The sequence below is a fragment of the Corvus cornix genome, chromosome 13 (assembly GCF_000738735.6).
Source record: "Corvus cornix cornix isolate S_Up_H32 chromosome 13, ASM73873v5, whole genome shotgun sequence".
Taxonomy (NCBI): Eukaryota; Metazoa; Chordata; class Aves; order Passeriformes; family Corvidae; genus Corvus; species Corvus cornix.
The window spans coordinates 6022193-6041030 of NC_046343.1; the positions used below are offsets into that span (position 1 = coordinate 6022193).

The 18838-nt window shown below is 47.4% G+C and overlaps 1 protein-coding gene across 2 annotated transcripts in view; it reads right to left on the reverse strand.

Annotated features, from left to right (window-relative positions):
- Positions 1-7492: 7492 nt before the first annotated feature.
- GRIA1 (glutamate ionotropic receptor AMPA type subunit 1) overlaps positions 7493-18838 on the reverse strand; it is a 119981-nt gene continuing 108635 nt past the window's right edge. For both annotated transcript variants that reach the window (XM_010399731.4, XM_010399732.4), the window contains exons 15-16: positions 13111-13245; positions 7493-10796 (exon numbers count right to left, since the gene is read on the reverse strand). In XM_010399731.4, the coding sequence (XP_010398033.1) occupies positions 10608-10796; positions 13111-13245 (324 nt within the window). In that variant the 3' untranslated portion in view covers positions 7493-10607. The remainder of the gene's footprint in view (positions 10797-13110; positions 13246-18838) is intronic.

Sequence of the window (18838 nt, forward strand, 5' to 3'; positions counted from 1 at the left end):
CAGCTCAGAAGCCAGAAGGAGGAAGGCACTGAGAGTTTCCCCTCCTACCCGTGGTATTAAAAGCAAGCGAGTGCCTTTTTTCCCATCTTCCCCAGAGTTCCAGGAGAGGATGAAGGCAGTGATGGGATGCAGGCAGTGACAGATTCCGAAATCCCAGCCGTGCCTCCTGCCCCAGCTCTCCCAGCAAAGCCCTCCCTACTCTCCCAGCACGCCTTTCTAGCTCCTGGCAATCTCCCAGTTCCTCCCAGTCCAGCCCAGCTCTGCAGCTCATAGTTGGGGTGTTAATCCTCTCTCCACCAAGCCCCAGACACAGACCCTTACACCCCACCGTGCCCACGTGTGGCCCTCTGTGTGGCATCAGGCAACTCTGGGAACAACAGGGATGAGGTGCCTGTCTTGGAAAGCCATCCCTGTGCCCTGTGGAGAGAGGCAGTGCTGATGTCCTGAAGTCCCAGCTAATTACAGGACCTAGCAGGTTGGACTCAGAGCATTTGCTGCAAAGCCACACACCTGGGCTTTGCATTTCTTAAGCTTGAAAATGTCTTTCTGAATTATCTTTTTGGCCCTTTCAAGAAACACAGAGGGGGTGTGGGGTGACCTGCTGATTGTAGAAGAGGGGAGCCCCCTGGGAGCCAGGATGCTGGGAAGTGACCTGTCCTTCCACCTGGACTTCTCAGGGAGCACCACTGATCCCATGAGGATCTTTCTGTTAGTTCGTGTTTTTTTTCAGAAAGGAACAGGGGATGCAACCCTTTCTGTGCCAATTGCTTTATAAGAGGATCCCAGAGTCACTGGAGCAGTGTTCAAGCTCTCTTACTGCTTTCTGGTTAATCAGCAAATGTACTAAAAATGTGGCATATGGTCTGTGAGGGGTGGGGAGATTTCTCTTACACCAGAGTGAAAACACTTCTTCAAATGAAACCTAAAAGCTGATCACACTGTGGTCATGTGGCTGTGTCACGATCCAGTCAAAATATATTAGAGCAGAGATGGAGATATGTGACATCTTGCTGAATTCTGCCAGATGTCTGGTGGGATCTCAGAGGGGGTTGTTAGAGCCTAAAATTTGCTTACAAGTCTCTGAAAGTGTGTGGCTTGTCACTGCCACGGTTGCAGCTATAACCCATCTCCCATCAGGGATGTCAGAACTTGGGCTGGGGCAAAGTGGCCACAGAGGGGTTAACTTAGATTTCCCTTTGATTGCTCAGTGAATGCAGTAGTTTAATTGCTTTCCTTTGGAAAGAACAATTAACAGCACCAGGGGTTATCCTTTCATCTTGCCATGTGGATTATCACACCAAAGGGCATTGATGAGGACACAAAGGTCCTCGAGTTTCTTTCTGCAAAGAGCTGATCTTTGTGCTCATATTTGATTTTTTTTGGAGGGGTTTCTCCTTTACTTTTAAATGGCACTCAGGTGCACACAGTGCAAACAGGAATGCACACAATGCTCTCTTTGAACATATCAATTGCTGCCCATTTAGGGAGATCAATGTTTCCTCTAAAAGACCTTGTGAGGTTAGATTGCTTCCAATATTTCCCCAAATATCCTCCACTCAAAAAGTCCATCAGGAGCTAGGAGTATACACAACTCACTACAATTCAACTGCTTCCTTAGAGGGAGAAAGTTTTCCCAACTCTTCGCCGTGTCTCTTCCTATTCGGCTGAGCCAGGACTTCAGCACACAGATGGGAAAGAAAATGCCAGCAGCCTTTAGCCAGTCTTTCCCCATGTTTATTAGACTGGAATTAGAGATGCTGATGAGCACTGTCAATTAAAAGCCCTAAAAAAGACAGCATGGAAACCACCTCTGTGGCAAGGAAAGAGCCATGGGGTTCCTCAAACCCCCTTTGAGAAGGAGACCCTTCTCAGTGGGCAGGACAGCACTGGTGAGCTACAGCCGTGCAAAAGGGGGGAAAAAGGGGACGCCTGGACTGCTGACCCCATCCCATCCACTGCTGCACCCCATGGCACAGACCAACCTCCCTGTGTCACCCTTGTCTGCATACGCAGGCTGGAGATCGGATGAAAGTGGCAAGGATGAAAATGAAATATGGATACAGTGGGCTGGAAGGGACTTTCTCTCTCCCAAAATAAATAAACAAATCAAAAAGCCCTTTCCAAACCTAAGTCAGCAGTTGATTTATTCAGAACTCTTTATGGAAATCTCAGTTGGTGTCTAACCAGTAATTGTGGTCCGTTTGGAGCTGGCCCTTGGCTGTGAAAGGTGCTTTCAGAAAGCTTTAAATCCCATCCCTCTGCCCTGCCTCTGGGGTTGTGCTCTGTGCTGTGGCTTCCCAACCACAGCTGCTATCCAGCTCCACAGAGGAGAGGCAGTGAGAGGCCATTATATTTTAATAGCAATAATATTCAGCACTTAGGCAGGTGTTAGAGGGCTCACTTGAGCTGTAAAGTGTCCCCTGCCTGTGATGAGTGCCAGCGAACACAGAGCTCTGGGGTTCCCTCCTGAACCACAACTGCTCCTGCGCTCACTCCCATGTCACATGGTGGCCTTGACCTTTTCCCCTTTCTAGCCTGCTCTGTCTCCAGGCTGGAGGGGACACGAGCTGAGATCCCCCACCAGTGGGACTGGGACCTCAGCTTTCACAGAACCTCCCCACATCCAGAGCAGAGCTGAGTCAGTCTGTGGACAATGAGTGTGAGCAACCTGCGGCAGGTGAAGACTCGTGGTAAATTCACCCCTCTGCAGTGAGCAGGGCGGCAGTGGGTACCCTGTGATTTCACAGCAGCTCAGCGAGGTGCATCTCTGGGACTGCCCCCAGGAGCTGGGCAATGCCCTGCCCAGACAGTGGGCACTGCCATGGGGTCTGGGCTGGAGATGCTGCTGAAATCACTCCACGGGACAAGCACATGGCTGCAGGATCCACCATACTCCAGCTGAGAATCACCAGACCACAGCAGCCTGATTACCTGCGGGCTCAGGCATTGGCAGATTTGGTGTCCCTGCTGTGGTGAGGCTGCTTGGGGGTGTGTGGGGTTGCTGGTGCCGGTTATCCCTGCTGTGGGGTGAAGATGGGGGTGACTACCCACGGGTCCCACTGGTGATGGTGGTTTCCTGTGAATGCTGTGGCTTGGCAGAGCAATGCAGTGGGTGGTTTGCAGGGCTGTGCTGCTGGGAAAAGGGATGTGTCACCTTCCCTGCTGTCACAGGTGCAGGCCCATGCCAGCACCCTCCTGGTGTTACTGGAGAGAGCTGGTTCATCCCAAGAAGGAGATGAAATATTTTTGCTTTCCTTATTTTGGTTTATTTTTGTCTTTTTTTGTTGTGTTTGGATGGCTGTCCTAAGCCACTCTGCAGCCAATATCCCTGGAGTCTGTGTAAAGGCATCATCTTTTTCCATCCCTGAGCTTGGCTGCACTGGTGAAACTGGGTTTTGAGGCCACACACCCACCTGGGATTGGGTGCATTCCTGCATCTACAGACCCTCTGATGTGGCCAGGTCCTTGCAAAGGAGGTCTGGGTCCACACCCCCTTAAATCACCACAGCACATTTCCAGGGCTTGGCTGCCCAGGCAGAGGATCTCCTTGCTTTGTTTTTTTGTGTGCTTTTGTTAAACTGGAGCTGAGGGAGGGCTCAGCTGCGTGCACAGGGGTGACGGGCAGGGAGGAGGGCAGAGGGGTGGGAGGGCAGTAGCCCCCAGAAAACGGTGCTGTTCCTCCAAAGCCTATGGATCACTTTGCAGTGACACTTATAGATGAGGAGCATTTTCTTTAACAAATATGGATCTAATGGATTAGGTCTGATCTAATTATGCATTCTGCATTAAGCCGATGCTCCCACTGTCTGCGGCTGCTAGCATAATTAAACTTAATGTACTTTTAATGATATCTTCTTAACTCATGCATTCATATATGATTAGAATCAAACAGGACGAGCTGTCACGAGTCCAGGAGAGCTCTTGCGGCAGCTCCTGATGGGACTCATGTTAAAATATTAATAATGCAGATTCCAAGGTTAACAACATTGGTTTTGAAGTGAGGAAAGCTCATCACGCAGTTTGAGCTAATTTGAAGCAACAAAACGGCTCCCCTTTCAAGTTCAGCCTCTTCCCGTCTTACACATGCTCCTGGGAGCAGAGGAATTTAAGTTTTACTTGGTAAAGATGAGGTTAAGTAAGTGAACTTCTCTGTGGGCAGCAGCTTCCACAAAAGCTGGGACAGCAGCTGTGTGGGCACCTTTTGGGGGTTTGCTGGGTGCTCTGTCCTGGCCTTGCTCCTCTTCCCTTTTCCTGCTGCTTTTCTGGACATTTGGAGTGGTTTTTTCTAGGGTCAGGCAGTAAGAAGGCAAACTCTGCTTTTGTCTCTGCTCCTATTTGATCCAGTGAGACCCTCCCAGCCTCTGCTGGCCTTGTCCACAGCCTCCTTGGCACAGGGAATGTGCTCCCTTTGCCTGTGCACCACCTCTTGAGACAGGGCCTGAGGAAATTTTGGCGTTGCTGCCCTGGCCCCAGTGTCCTATGTGAAACAGGCAACAATACTGCAATGAAATGTTGGGGTTTCCCCTCTTTTTCCTGTGTGTATGTAAACTCCTTTTTTAATGGTCCAGTGGCCTGGCAGACATTGCCTTTTGAGTTCCTGAGAGCAAGCTGTGAAATCGTCTGAAATCCTTCCAATGGGAAAGCGTTGATTTATTACACTGTAACACTGATGTGAACAACACCATGTACCTTTCATCTGAAAAGTCAGGACTTATAGAACACGACATGCCATTAATTTTGATGCCAGCTCAAACGGGGAAGGAATTACTGCCGAAGGGATCCAGAGAGTGTGTTAAACCAGCCCTGCAGAGTAATGAACACACTTTGTGGCTGTTACTTTATACCCTATTGATCCTTAGGAATAGGAAGGTACCTTGACAGCTAATTTGGGCTCTCAAAGGCATCTCAATATCTGTGTATGCATGCTAGTGCACGAGAAAGGGGTGTGATTACCCTTCTGGGGGTGAGGATTGCAGTTGCACTGCTCTAGAGACAGCTCTCCTTTGCACAGGTTCAGCAGGTGAGTTCACTCGATGGAGGTGATTCCCAGCACCCTGCCCCTCTCCATCCCCAAGCCAGATTTTCTCCTGGCAGCCAGACAGAAATGCCTCCCTCGGAGAAGTGCACACCGGGAAAAGGGAGATTAGTCCAAGAGCTCTGGGAACAGCCAGGTAACCCAGCACTTTGCAGGGTTGTGGCTCCACAGAACAGCCCATTTGCAGAAGGGCTCCTTGCTGCCTAAGGACAGTGTGAGGGGTTATGGGATCACTTCTGCCCAGGGTGGAGCTGGATTCACACCTCTGCCCCATCCCAAAGTTAATTTGCTTTCTAAAGGTATATGTTGATAGAGACTTACCCACTTCTAAGAGAACACCGTGTACAAACCCAGAGCCTATTCCAGGTCCTGGAGAGGAGAAACTGGCAGTGCTGAGGGTGGTATTGATGTACAGATGGAGGAGAGATGGACAGAAGGAAAATGGAAAGTGATGCTGAGTGTAGAATCCCAGGGTGGGAATAGTCAGGATTCTGATGGAGTGATCTATGCCTAGGAGAACCAAATCCAGGTTCTTGCACACTAAATTCATCCCTCTTGTACAGTCAAACCATCAGGACCAAGTATCTGCAAAAACCAGAGCAGCTCTTTGTAAGAAGGAAGGTTGGAGTGGTGTCATCTTTGTAATGAAGCTGGAGCAACATGGAGTCGGGGCTTCCATGTGGATTTTGCCCCAAAAGCCCTGCCCTCCTGCAGGCTGCTGGACAGGTGTGCATGGCACCATGATATCCTGATGTTTCTGTTATTTAATTAATTAACTGGGTATCAGAGATGAGAGCACAGGGGCTTCAGTCAGCAGTGCAGTACCAAGACACAAAACCAGCACTGGTGGATGACACTCTGATTTATACTCATGGGTAACATGGAGGTAACTGGGGTATCTGTGTTCAGGAGGGGCCAGCAGCCACAAAAGCCATCAGGGAACAGACCACACAGGTCTCCAAAAGGTATTTGGGGTTAAGCTGGTACCTTTGCTGGTAGGAACCCATGTGTTCCCATCCTCAAGGTGATGCCTAAGCTCTGACATGTGCCTCTGTGGTGGACACATTAGAAACGTGCACAGAAATGTTCTCCTGGGACCCAGAGCCACGTGTGAGCCCTGGGTGACTGACCATGTTGTGTGAAACTGAGCAGGAGCCTGTGTTCACAGTGAAAACTTCCCCATGTCTCCCAAAACTTTTGACAGACACATGGCACTGAGTTGCTGGAGCTGAACAGGCCAATGGCACCCACTGGTTTACAGAACAATTTGAGGCACCCCCTGTCCCTTCCCTGAACTTAGATGATTTAAATTCTCCTTGCTCTTGGTGGCAGGTAGGACAAACAAGCCCAGCCAAATCTTTTTGGGTCATCCCAGCTCTGAGTCCTGACCCCATAGCAAAGGAATGGACTGGGCAATGCATCTGTTGCTCTCCTGCTGCACTTCAGGGTTCAGTCAGGTTTCTTTTGCTTCACCAACTGCTGAAGGACTCTTGCTGGAGACTATTACAAGGAATATTTGCTTTTGCCACTAGGAGGAAATTTTGTCCTGTTTATGCTAAGATATAAAGGAATGTTTCTTGTGCATTTTTGCAATCTCCCTGAGAACCAAGAGTGAATCACTGAGCAAGAAGGGCATTTTGTGACAGAATCCAAGCCCATATCACAGTACTGGGTACCTAGGGAATTGTGGAAGACCAAACTGGGCTGATCCAGCATAGCCTGCCCTTGGGAAACCTCTCCTTCAGGCCCCAGTGCTTGGGAATCTCTTGTTCTTCGAAGCTTCAGGGTTCACTGCCCCTTTCAAAACATATTAATTCTGTCCCTTGCTGATTCTATATTTAAAACTTACCAGTGGGTAAAACACCGCTTGTGGATGCTGGAGATCTTGGTTCTCTAACCTTGGCCCTGTGGGATGCCTGGTCAAAAGGCACTTCTGTGCCTTTGCACTTGCTTTGCCTTTGCACTTGCTTTCCCAAATGATAACTGGGAATGAGGATATGGGAAGGGACGTCCTTTCAGCTCTGTGACACCAAGTGCTCCACAAGAGCATGACATTAATGGGTGCAGTTTACCTCAGTAGCTGTCAGTATTTGGATAAGTGTCCTACACCCTTTAATTCCTCCTCTCCTTCCCCCTTCAGCAGGCTTTTAGATGAGGAAGTTAACAGGTCAATTGTGTGAAAACTGAGTGAGAAGCATCCTAAATGTCCAAGCCTCTGAAACAGCATGGGAGCTCCTAGGAAAGCTGATCCTGGTAGGGATTTTTGGACCAGTGCTGGTTCTGAGTTTTCTCTGAGCTGGCCATGTCTTCTCTCTCTGTAAAAACAAGCTAAAATTGTCTAATAGCCTGCCTCAAAAAATAACCCCACAAGACTCCAAACAAAGCAAAATCATTAATTTTGAACCCAATGAATATTTAGTTTCCTGACTCTTGGGTAAATATTAGATAGATTCCCAATTTCAACCTGAAGCAGTTTATTCAGCTGCTGTTCACAAGTCAGACACAGCAATAATCAAAGAAATCTCTTTTGATTCAGGTTGGGTAATATTGCCTGAGGGGTAACATAATTTTCATTTCCACACATCCAGCACTGGCACAAAACGGCATGGACAGGTATGAGAAATGGATCATGGATCCTTGGTTCTAAAATTCCAGCTGATAGTTTCCTTTTTTTTTGTGTAAATAATAATTACCAATAAAAATGTTGCTTGAAAAAAAGAGAATGTGAAAAGAAAAACACCATTGCATTTGATAAAGCAAAATCCTTTGCAGTACTGCCAAAAGAAAAAAAAAAATAAAAGAAAGAAAGAAAAACCAAAAGAGAGTTAAAACAAATACAGCTGTTAAATAAAAGATCCAGGTACCAAAGAGCAAAATTTAATGAAAGCCAAAACTGTTAAATATGGAATCCTGTAGAGAAAAAATGTCAATGTCTTTAAGAGTTTTACCATTACTCTATTTTTAAGAAAAGTGTAGTAAAAATACATATTACAAGTTTACATTTTCCACGCTTTTGTCCTATTCATCTTTTTTTTTTTCTTTTTTTTTTTTTTGTAACCCCTCCGCTGATCAAAAGTCTTTGACAGCTGCATCTCCTATCTTCATGTCACAGGTGGCCAGTCCTAGCACTGCTCTTCTGCTCACGAGACTGTCCAGCTGCTGTGACCTGCTGCCACGGGGTCCTGTTCCTGGAGAAGGATGGGGCACTGGTGGGTATCAGCAGCCTGTTCCCACCACACTGGCCTGGGACATGACAAGAGCTGGGTCAGGACACTCATCTGAGGGCTCTGGGCATGGAAACAGGAGCTTGTGATGGTAAGAATTCCTCCACTGTGCTAGCGTTACACAGAACTGAAGTTAAAGTAAGAAAAGCAGGTTAAAAATAATGATGAACAACAGAAACACCACCCTGAAGTGGTGTTTGGAGTGGTTGATAACAGAGTTCATGTTCAGTGATGAGAGGTGAAGATCACAATGGTTCCCAGTTGTGGAGAGGAAAACATTGGCACAAGACATGCTGTGCCAAGGCTTAGGACCTTGACTCTGACTTGCTGGTCTCCAAATTGTTGCATGACGAGTGGGTAAGTGGAGCAGATGCTTCAGACCAGGCTGGTGTTAAAGGTGGTTGATGTATTGCTCTGCACAGTCATACACTAATGGAAACTGGTATTCACACAGCTTCCAGTCTTACTTCCAGATTCTCCTCATAGACCTGTGCCAGTCATTTGCCTGCATCATTTTCTCTTCACCTGCCTCCCTTCTTTCACGGCTCCTCTCTTGCTATGTTGCAAAAAACAGAAAAGAGAAAAGAAAATGAGAAAAAGCAGCTCAGAAAGCTCCAGTAGCAGCTCAGTCCCTGGACAGATGTTTGTCGGACTCTGTGAGAACCTTTGAACTTTATTTGCCATCAGTGAGATGGAACCAGGCTAAGTGGGCTCACTGTAGCCCCTGCCCCACAGATCTTCTCCCTCACCAGATGTTCCCCTGGGAATCCTTCACTTGAGGATGTCACACTCCTGAGGTGTCTCAGGCCCACCAGGGTGGGAAGCATTTGTCTGTCCATGACAGAGATTCACAGAATGAACCTTTTGTGCAGTTCTGGGAAACCATTCCTGCCCGCTTGATCTCCAGGCCTGTGCTTGGACCCCCAGCTGGCTGTCTGGCACTGTGGGTTTCTTGCTGACCAAGTCTGGGGTCAGCAACCTGCTTTCCTGGCTTGTGGATGCTTCCCACTCTCTAAGGACACAAGTGGGAATCTGCTACGGCTGGCTTTGTACCCAGACAGGCCACAGCTTGATGGGGAGACTGAGTGTGACCAGCACTGATGCTGCTGAATGTCATGGTGGCTTGAATTAAGCTCTTGTAGGATCTCTTCCTTGGTTTGCTTCAGCAGTTCCTTCCAGGAATCCATTCTGGCCAACTATCTACAAAATGTCCCTCTTAGTTAGAAAAGAATGGCCATAAAGGGATTTCAGAGCAGAAGGGCAGGGGTGTTCCCATTGCAGCCCCATGACTTGTGGCACGTTGCGCTGGTTAATTGGCAGCTGTCTACAGCTGGATGTCTGGAGACGGTCTATTCCTGGCTTGAGGTGGTTCCCTTATGTGACCACCAGAAAGGGAGCACACACAGAAGCTAAGCAATGAAGAAATGGTTCACAATTGCTTATTAGCCCCCGATAACCTGGGCAGGAGAGTCACACGTGAGGGGAATACCACATTTACTTTCCCTCTTCAGCAGCCGACTGTGATCTTAGACCAACCCTCTGCTCCAGTCTGCCACTCTCCACTCCAGGCACGTGATTCTCCTCTTGAATGCCCACTCATCCTCTCTGGAAGAATTACTGCTTTGTCCTCACGCTACCTGGGGTTTCCAAACTCACCCATGACTTTGCCCCCTGTAAAACAACCTCATGTTTTTGTTCAGCTTTCCTCCTGCATCGAGTCCTTCCTGCTGCAGGGAGAGCCGGGGGCAGCTCCATCTGCCTCGCTGCGATAACTCCACAGCCCGAGTTCACCACAGAACAACAAAGGCAGGATCACGATGGACATAAGAGGTCAATGCTGACACCCTGCACAGAGGTCAACTTGCCACGTATCAGTTTTTCTTTTTTTGCTGTTAGTAGCTCAGACACTGTGGTTTGCATCCCAAACTAAACCAGATTGAAGGACTGAGCAGGGAAGGGGGAAAGGGCTGATGTTACCCTGACACCACAGGAATTAGTAAGAAAAAATATATATATTGCACACACTAAGACTTATTAACAACCAAGTTAAAACAAAATGGCATAGTCCTCATTAGTGTTCCAGTGGTTCTTTGATCAGGGATGGTTCACGAGTCTGTAAAATCCCATTACACTCTCCTTATTGCAGTACAGACCTGTTTCTGTTCTCCTGCCAGTGGATCTGTTTGCAAATAAAAAGGGAAATTGATTTGATTTCCTTGAGAAGATCCATCCAATTGTCCCTTCTGTCATCATCGTTTGTCTTGTTGGTGTTGGGTATGTTTTTTGGCTCTGGAGGGGTGGAGTTGGGCTGCCCCTGCTCTCACCCAGGCAATGGGTCAAAAGGCCGATTATAATCCCGTAGCTCCCAGGGACATGCCAGTGCTGTGGCTCATGCATGGGATCGTCTGCATGGATTTGGGGAAATCGTGGCTGACCACACGTCCATTTTCTCCACTGCCTCCTGCTGCAGCCGGCCTGGGAAGGGTTGATGTCCGTATGGCTTCGTTGATTGATTGCTGTGGGATTAAACAAAAACCCTTTTTAGGAAAGACGGGGGGGTCTCCCCCTGTCCTTTGCAATGTTGGAGAAATTACAATATTAACCAGTATTGTCTTTCTGTCACTGTTCTCCCCTTCCTTGTCTTCATTCAGGCTCTCACTTTCTGCATGTCCCCACTGCATCTGCTCTGTTCATTCACACCTCTTCTACATGCAAAATTAAATGTTTCAGCAGTATTTTGGGGTATAAAGCATCAGTGCCATATGCCAAAAATCTATTCGAACTCTACAACATAAGAACAGTCATCCTGGATCTGAGCAGAGGTATTTTACACACTTCCCCCATAGAGATGCTATTGCTACTCCAGGGCTGTTATGCACGGTGGACTCTGACTCACTGCAAACATATGTTTAACTTTCCTCATGTGAGAACTTGAGCATGTGCCTATGTTTTTGTCTACAGTGATGACTGAGGTAACCAGGAAGTGCAAGCCTAATTCAGGAAACAAAATTTCATCTTCCTGTTCCAGATACATCCGAAATGTTTGCTTTCAGAAGTCTAAGGAAACTACCTACTTAGAACAATTCAACTAAAAGATAAAGCTAATTTGGTTTCTTTGCATTCAAGCTATCTCCAAGGGCACCATCATTCTTTCTGGACTGGGGTAGTCAGGTGAAGAATTATCCATAACAGATAAATCTGGAACAGCTACTCAAAGCCAGTCAGCTTGGTGCCTTGCCAGGCCTGGAACAGCCTCCTGGGCTGCTGGGATGTGCAGCTCGCCCAGGGAATCTGTAAGAACTGGCTCAGCAGAGACTGGGATCAGAGGAACACCTGAGCTACATCCCAGAGAGAGCCTGGACTCTGCTGACTGGCTTTGCATGGCAGCCACTGATGGGACAGTCAGGGACAAACTTAGAGCTGGTGTTAACATTGGGAGCATTGATTTGTTCCCGTGAGATTGGTTTTAACCTGGCAAGAACACCACAAGCTGCTACTAATGTGAGTTAGAGGGTCATTTCAAGGAACACAAGGGAACCAGCACCAGGGCAGAGTCTCCTTAAGACTAGAACTATGGAACTATTGCATTCTCACACTTTTTTTTGCAGTGCATTTGTGCCATACCTGGCTTTTCAGTAGGCAGAAATTATAATCTAATCTTTGTAGTTCCATGGACACTATTTGCTCCTATTATTTTACCCCCATGCTCAAGGTACCTCTCATTGCCTGTGGAATTTCCTGAACCTCAACGGGAAAAGAGCTGTAGCACATTTTCAGTGCACTAGAAGTGTTATTATTGCTGACAAAACATCGAGCATGCTGTAAAATGATGACATAAAACCCAAAGAAGCAGTTGCTTATTTTCCTTTTGATTCTGGGTGAGTTTCAGTGAAATAAAAACCTATCTGGATTTTTTGAAACTCACTGCATGCTTCATAGGCTCATCACAAATTCCATGCTCATGGGAGGGGTCAAGATGAGGAAGACAAGGGATGTGTTACATGTCCCACTGCCTCCTTGTACACCATGATACCTGCATAAGGGATTGACAAGCTATACTTGCTCCACAGATGCTGCACAAATGTTTATCCCCAAGGCTCTCAAATCTAATCCACTCTTGACACAACACTCTGAAATTCAGGCACACCAGAATTTAGGGCTGCAACAGATCTCCTGGGCTGTAGGAAATACGCTTCTGCAAGACCATGACAGGGTGGAGTTATAAAAACCTTTACAGGAGATATTGGAGGCCAATTTCTCTCAAAGAGGACCCATAATTCTGGAATTTGGAGGCCCACATCACCCATTCCAGGGCAACAATACTTTGAGCATATATTGGTATTGTCAGCCTGGAAATGGTGCCAGCAGGGTGCCAGCAAAGGGAACAACAGGATATGAATCATTACTGCGCTCCCCCAGTTTTATCTTCTGTTAAGAGCCTGGGTTTGGGGATTTTTCCATATTGCAGCAACGGCTGTATCACACCAGCCCCAGCACACTTCATCCATGCTGCACACACATTGCCATAGTCTGCCTTCATTAATTTTAAGGAATTTCAATGTGTCTCTGTTGCTGCTTGTGCTATGGCTTTGCTCTATATCTGGATTTTGAATTAGCATTCTGCCACATGTCTGATCTTGCATCAGCTCCCCATGACAGCCCACTTGACCCTCTTTCAGCTTCCTCAGATGCTCCTGTTCCTTTCTAGCAGGTTGAATGACACAGTCACTTCATTATCCCTATGTCCTGGCTTTCCACCCATGGTCTGGGCTGCATCCGTCTCTGAAGGCAGCTTTGGAGCCGGGGGAGGATCAGAGAGAAGGTGTGAAAGGCCGTGGAATGGGTTGCCACCTTCATTCGCTTTGATTCACTTCTGGACTTGTAACAAAACTCGATTAAGGCAACCAGCATGGCAAGTCCGAGCCCACCGATGAGGATATAGAAAACCCCCGCCACATTGCTGAGACTCAGCGCGCTCGTCTTGTCCTGGAAGAAAAAGGAGAAGGGAGGGAAAGGAGGGCACATGGGAAGGAGAAGAACAAAATTAATATGGAACTGCTCTGGGAATGATATCCACAATATAGCAGTACTGGCATTACATCATCTTCCTCTTTAAATGAACAAGTGACATTCCTAAGAGCATTCTTAAATTTTTAATTCAGTGTCTAGTAAATCTAACGTTTCCCTCACACAAACAAATAAACATTTTCTCAGCAATGTGACTCTTGGTAAAGGTTTGGGATCTCTGTTTTTCAATCAGCTAACTTAAATGCTTGTTTTACCCAAAATGCCTAGTTTGAATTATTGATTAAAGGAGGAAAAAAATTGGAAGTTTTCCTCCTCTGTGACATTTGCTTGTCCCTGATGTCTCGCCTGAAATAACCTGTTCTCTTGGAAATGCTCGTTCCTTCATTCCTAGATTGTTTCCCCCGCAAATTCTGTTGCTGAGCAACACATCGAAGTGGATGGGATTTTTTCTTTTTTTTTTCTTTTCCTTTTCGATTCTGGGGTTGAGGTGACACCTGAGCTGTCCTCAGAAACTCATTTGATTTCTATCTAATAAGGCAGTTATTTCATATGCAATCAAGACCTGCTGATGCATGTCTAAGCTAATTATTTGGTTGGCAATAAATAGGGCTATTAATGAGCTGCAACTTTCAGTCAGCAGCTACATTCTGATTTTACAATTGCCTAATGAATCGTCATGGCTCTCTAGGGAAGAGACAAGGCTCAGAAAGACTCATTTTACTGCAGGAGAAACCAAGTTCCCACACCTAACCCTGATGTCACCCCATGCAGCTTGCAAAACCTTCTCCTCCACGATGACCAGGTTGAGCTGGGGTGTGAGGATAATCTGGGCAGCAACAGGATCCCAAACTGGGCTCAGCTCCATGTGCAAGGCTCCTGTTTCTAGGACAGGCTTTCTCTAGAGTGAACCAGAGTCCCCTGCTCCGTGCTTGCTGCTGCTCTGCAATATCGACTCAGTACCTATTTACCAGTAGAGATTCCCCAGGGCCAGCCCAACAGCTCAGTGCAAATCTGTTGGGGCGACCAGAGTCTGAGCAGCATTGACAGCCCTGCTCTGTGGACGTGGGAGGAAAATCACATGTGGCTTGTTTGAGATGTAGCCACACAGTTAAAGGATAACATCGATGCCTGTAGAAGCATCTGCAGCTGGTAATGAAGCCTCTGCACAGTTCTTGCTGTTCTTCTCTGCTACTCCATGGACACGTGGACTGGTGGGTGGCACAGCCTGTTCCTTGCCCCTGTAGGACAGTTGATTCACTTGCTCGGCTTGGCAGGTTTTACAAGAAGCAACCCACAGTTTTTGGGAAGGGCGGGGATTCAGGACACAGAAAAGGATATTGGAGTGACGTCGAAAGGCTCCAAACTGGAATACCAACATGAGCACGGAAGGTTTCAGTACAGGGTGGTCTGCCTGACACTGGTACAGTCTTTCAGGCAAGTACATTTTGCAAATGATCCTGTCTTTTTCTGTATTAGGGTTTGATGGCAAAAAAAGTCAACCCTCAGGCACGAAAACATCTCAATTTTCACAATTAAGAAAACCTCCTGTAACAGAAGAGAATGTAATCTTTTTTTTTTTTTTCTGATTAGCAGAAAAGTGGGTTCCAGTCAAGAATGCTAAAAAGATATTTTTTCTTCTATTTCTCCTTCACCTGACCCACTGCCAGTGTAAGCTGCCAAGCTTCTTCCCAGCTGGAGCTCCTGCCATGGGCTCCAGTGCCATAGGGAGCAACTTTCCGTCCTGAACCCTCTGCTGAAAGAGGCAGAGGTTGTTATGGGGCCATCTCTGCTGAGTTTCCATTGCTGGAAAAAACTCCACAAGTGACCTCATTTTCTGTGCTTTGCAGATTGATCACTTTGGCAAGGGACTCGCCGCTGTCACCGTGTGCTGGTGGGAAGGTTGGGGTTCTCCCTTGTATCACCTTCATGCACTGGTCAGGCTGTAGTCTTGATGCTTCCTGTGTGCTCTCTGTAATGAGAGATTTCTGCAAATATCCTCTTAATTTCTGCAGTTTCAATATTTGAAAGATTATTTATGTGGTCTTTTCTAATCTGCCTTCATGCAGTTTTTCCCCCAGGCTTGACTGTGTATTTGTTCAGCCATCTCTTCTCTGCAGATTGTTGGGTGCACTTTTAAGCACCAATTGGGAAATGCTGGGAGATTTTTAGTGGAGATACAGAAAAGCAGAGCAATTACTCTGAGGAAATTGTGTTGCAACATATCAGGTACTTTGCCTTTTTAAATTCAGTCTGAAGGAGCTGCCCCAGCTTCAGGGAGGAATAAAGACACTAAAAGGGGGCTGCCCTCCTCAGCATCCTGATCTTTTAGCCTGGCTCCTTAAAGCAATGTGGCTGATTAGCACATGCTCTCTGCTCAGAGGGAAGAATGGGACAGGGATGCAGATAGAGCAGCCTGTTTATCTGTGTATTACTAATAATTGTCAGCCTGTACTTTCACCTTGATTTAACAGAAGGGTGGAAATCTCCACAATATCAGGAACCCCAAAGCTTTGTGCAAAAGGATGACACTGCAGACAAGAGAAAACCTATTGATGCTCTCCCTCAACCAAATGGATCAGTGCAATCCGTACATAGGTCTTTGACTTGCATCTATAGATCCTTAGGATATCTGTCTTCCTTGGCTCTATTGGGCATGGGAATACACAAATTTCAGGGTTTATTTGCCATGATATTTATTTCCACCCTCAGTTTGAGGTTCATGGTCCAATGAGGCACCTCCTCAGCTGGCTGCAGTGGCAGAGCAGTCTGGCAACCAGGAAAGGCTGCTGGTACTTAATTCCCACTTTCCTCCTCATGCCAGCAGCAAAACAACCAGTAAGAGAGAGGAGACGACCCAAAGCAGTTTCCTGCATCACCACTACAATTCATTTCGGGGCTGTTATGTTTTTCTTCCATTTACTTTGCAGTAGCATTATTATTGTTAATGTTATTACTCTTATTGCTGCTATTCCTGTTACTGTGACAGTTTGGGTGAACTGAAAGTTGTCTTATCCAGAAGGCAAAGGAGAGCATTGTGAGGCACAGTGGTGGGCAAAGCTGCAGGGAGGGAGAAAGCAGCCTTTCACTTCTGCTTCCCTAGTAAGGTTTCTCCCAAGGAGCCAAAGGCAGATTCCTGGGGCACTGAGGAATGCTGAACTGCAGGAGCACGGCTGATGGCACAGCCTGCTACCATGAGCAGGCTGAGAAGTGAAACTGCTCCTGTGGTGAGGCTTGACTTCTTGCTCATCCTCCCTTTAATATTGTTTTTCTTCCTTCCCTCTCCCCACAGGATGTGCAGAGATGTTCTCTGGGCAGGAGTGACATCTCTTTTCTCCCATCAGCTGCAGGACCAGGCCCTGAGTGCCCCACTGAGGCTCTGCTTGCTGTTTCCATGTGTGATCCTGCCCTAGTAATGCTCATAATAACAAAAAGTCCCAAATTATTCTATCTGCTTGAAAGGACATTCCCCTCCTCTCTGCTCAGACTCTGTGACACCAGACGCTCTCCTGCAGAGCTGCCCATCACCGAACCAGCTTGTTAGTGGGAGTGTAAATGTCACTGCTCATCTCCCTCAGCAGCAGAGCCCTGACGTGGGGGGAAGATTGGCAGGTGAAAAGAGAAAGAAAAACCCATCTTCCCAAGAGAAAAACCCATCTTCCCAGCCTTGTTGCTGCAGCAACCCGGCACCTTCCCGTCTGTTACTCTCAAACATGGCACCGTGTCCATCATCCCCTTTGTCATTATTTAATCCTTGTTGGCTGACAGGCATTAGGGCCAAATTTTCCCAGTTTCCCAGCAGGGCTGGTCCCTTCTGTCACCCTGCATGAGCAGAGCCCATTGGCAGCACAGGGCGATGGCACCTTAAGTAGTTGCAGTCTCCAGAAGATGAACTGTCCTTAGAGCAGGTGGCAGCTCCAGGGGTTGAGCTTTTACCCCAAAAGCTGGGCAGAATTTAGTGGGGTACAGCCTGAAGCTCAGCAGTGAAGGACATAGCACTGCCCATTGTCTCAGAGTGCTGCCAGGGGATGTGTAGGAGCTCATGGATGGCTGGGGAGGAGGCTGCTCAGCGTAAGACACCTTTGATTTGAGAACCTGCCAATTCCCTGCAAAACCGGGGCAAGGCACTTCAGGATTTGTTCCTTTTCTTTTTTATTTTTTTAACAAAAACAAAATTCCTGCACTGGAGAAGAGGATTGGGAAATGTGTGTCTTTGATAAAAGTCTTTTAATTGCATGAAGTGACCTGGGTGTCCCTGAAAGCAGCTTGCACCTTGCCATCCTGGTCTAGGAAAAGCTTCCTTTCTCCCAGTGTCTTGCAAAAGCCCCAGGAATCCCATCTGTCTGCCACAACATTTAGAATCAACCTTGTCATTACCTTTCAACAATGCAAGGCATCCCTGGCAAACCCATTTCATAGCCTGCAAAAAGGGCACTCCATCCTGTGCTTGTTTGCAAAATAAGGTCCTTCTAGGAAGTGCCTCTTACAGTGTCTGTCTCTCTTCTGCTGTGGCAAGTAGAGGGGACTCAGACAAGCTGGGAGACAGGACCAGGAATTGGTGGATGGTTTCTAGCTACATGCAATGCTGGAGCTGAGTGTGCATGGAAAAGCCCTGAGCCTGTGGGAAGGGGTGGCTGGTGCATGTTCACAGTGGGGACAAGAGCAGCAGGGACATTGCTGCCCAGTGCAGGACACTGCCTGAGTGTCCCACTGTCTGGCAATGCAGCTGGGGCCATGGATTGAATGTCCAGCACCTTGTGGGATGACATGACATATCAAAATACTCAGCAAAGCAGGAGTGTTTGCCTCTGGAGTTTGAGTGCAGATCCACTGATGTATCTATTGTTTCTTGATAGGAATTTTTCTGGATAAAAAACTTGGTGGGCAATAGATAGGTAAACAGACTAAAAACAGGATGCATAGACATCAGTGCAGGCATGGAACATCATCTGGGACCAATGAAAATAAGCCTGGGAAACACCAGAGGTTTTGCCAGGCTCTGGCTAAAAACCTTGGGCACAAACCTTACATCCAGCTAGGCCCTCACCCCTCTTCATTAGCACTCATCATTCTGAAAACGCTCTAACTGCAAACTAAGCTAAGCTCAACAGTAGACAGAAGTGGGAAGCTTTTGTCATGCCCGTGTGAGGAAAGATGGAATAGCCTCCAACCTCTCCAGCTTAGCTCTGGAACTTGGCTGTTGAGAAAAGGTGAGTGTTTCAGCCTGTACTGGAGGGATCTGTGCCCACCATGGGCAGGATGGGGAAAGCTGGGCTGGTTCTCAGCCCTGCCTGCCCTGCCTCATCCCTGATCCATGGGCACCATGGAAAAAGGAGGGGGATGCTCATGCAGCAGCTGGGCAGCTCAGCTTGTTTGCAGTAGGAACGAAAGAGCCCAAGAGACAAAAATGGATAGGACTTGGGTGGGCAATAGATGGGCATGTTTGCCTGGCTGCAGTTGTGAGAACAAGTGAGCAATACAATTTCTTGGTCTTTCTGTAGGTGGGAGAGGGGTCAGGTGATGTTTGTGTTGATTTCTCTGACGTTTCATGTCA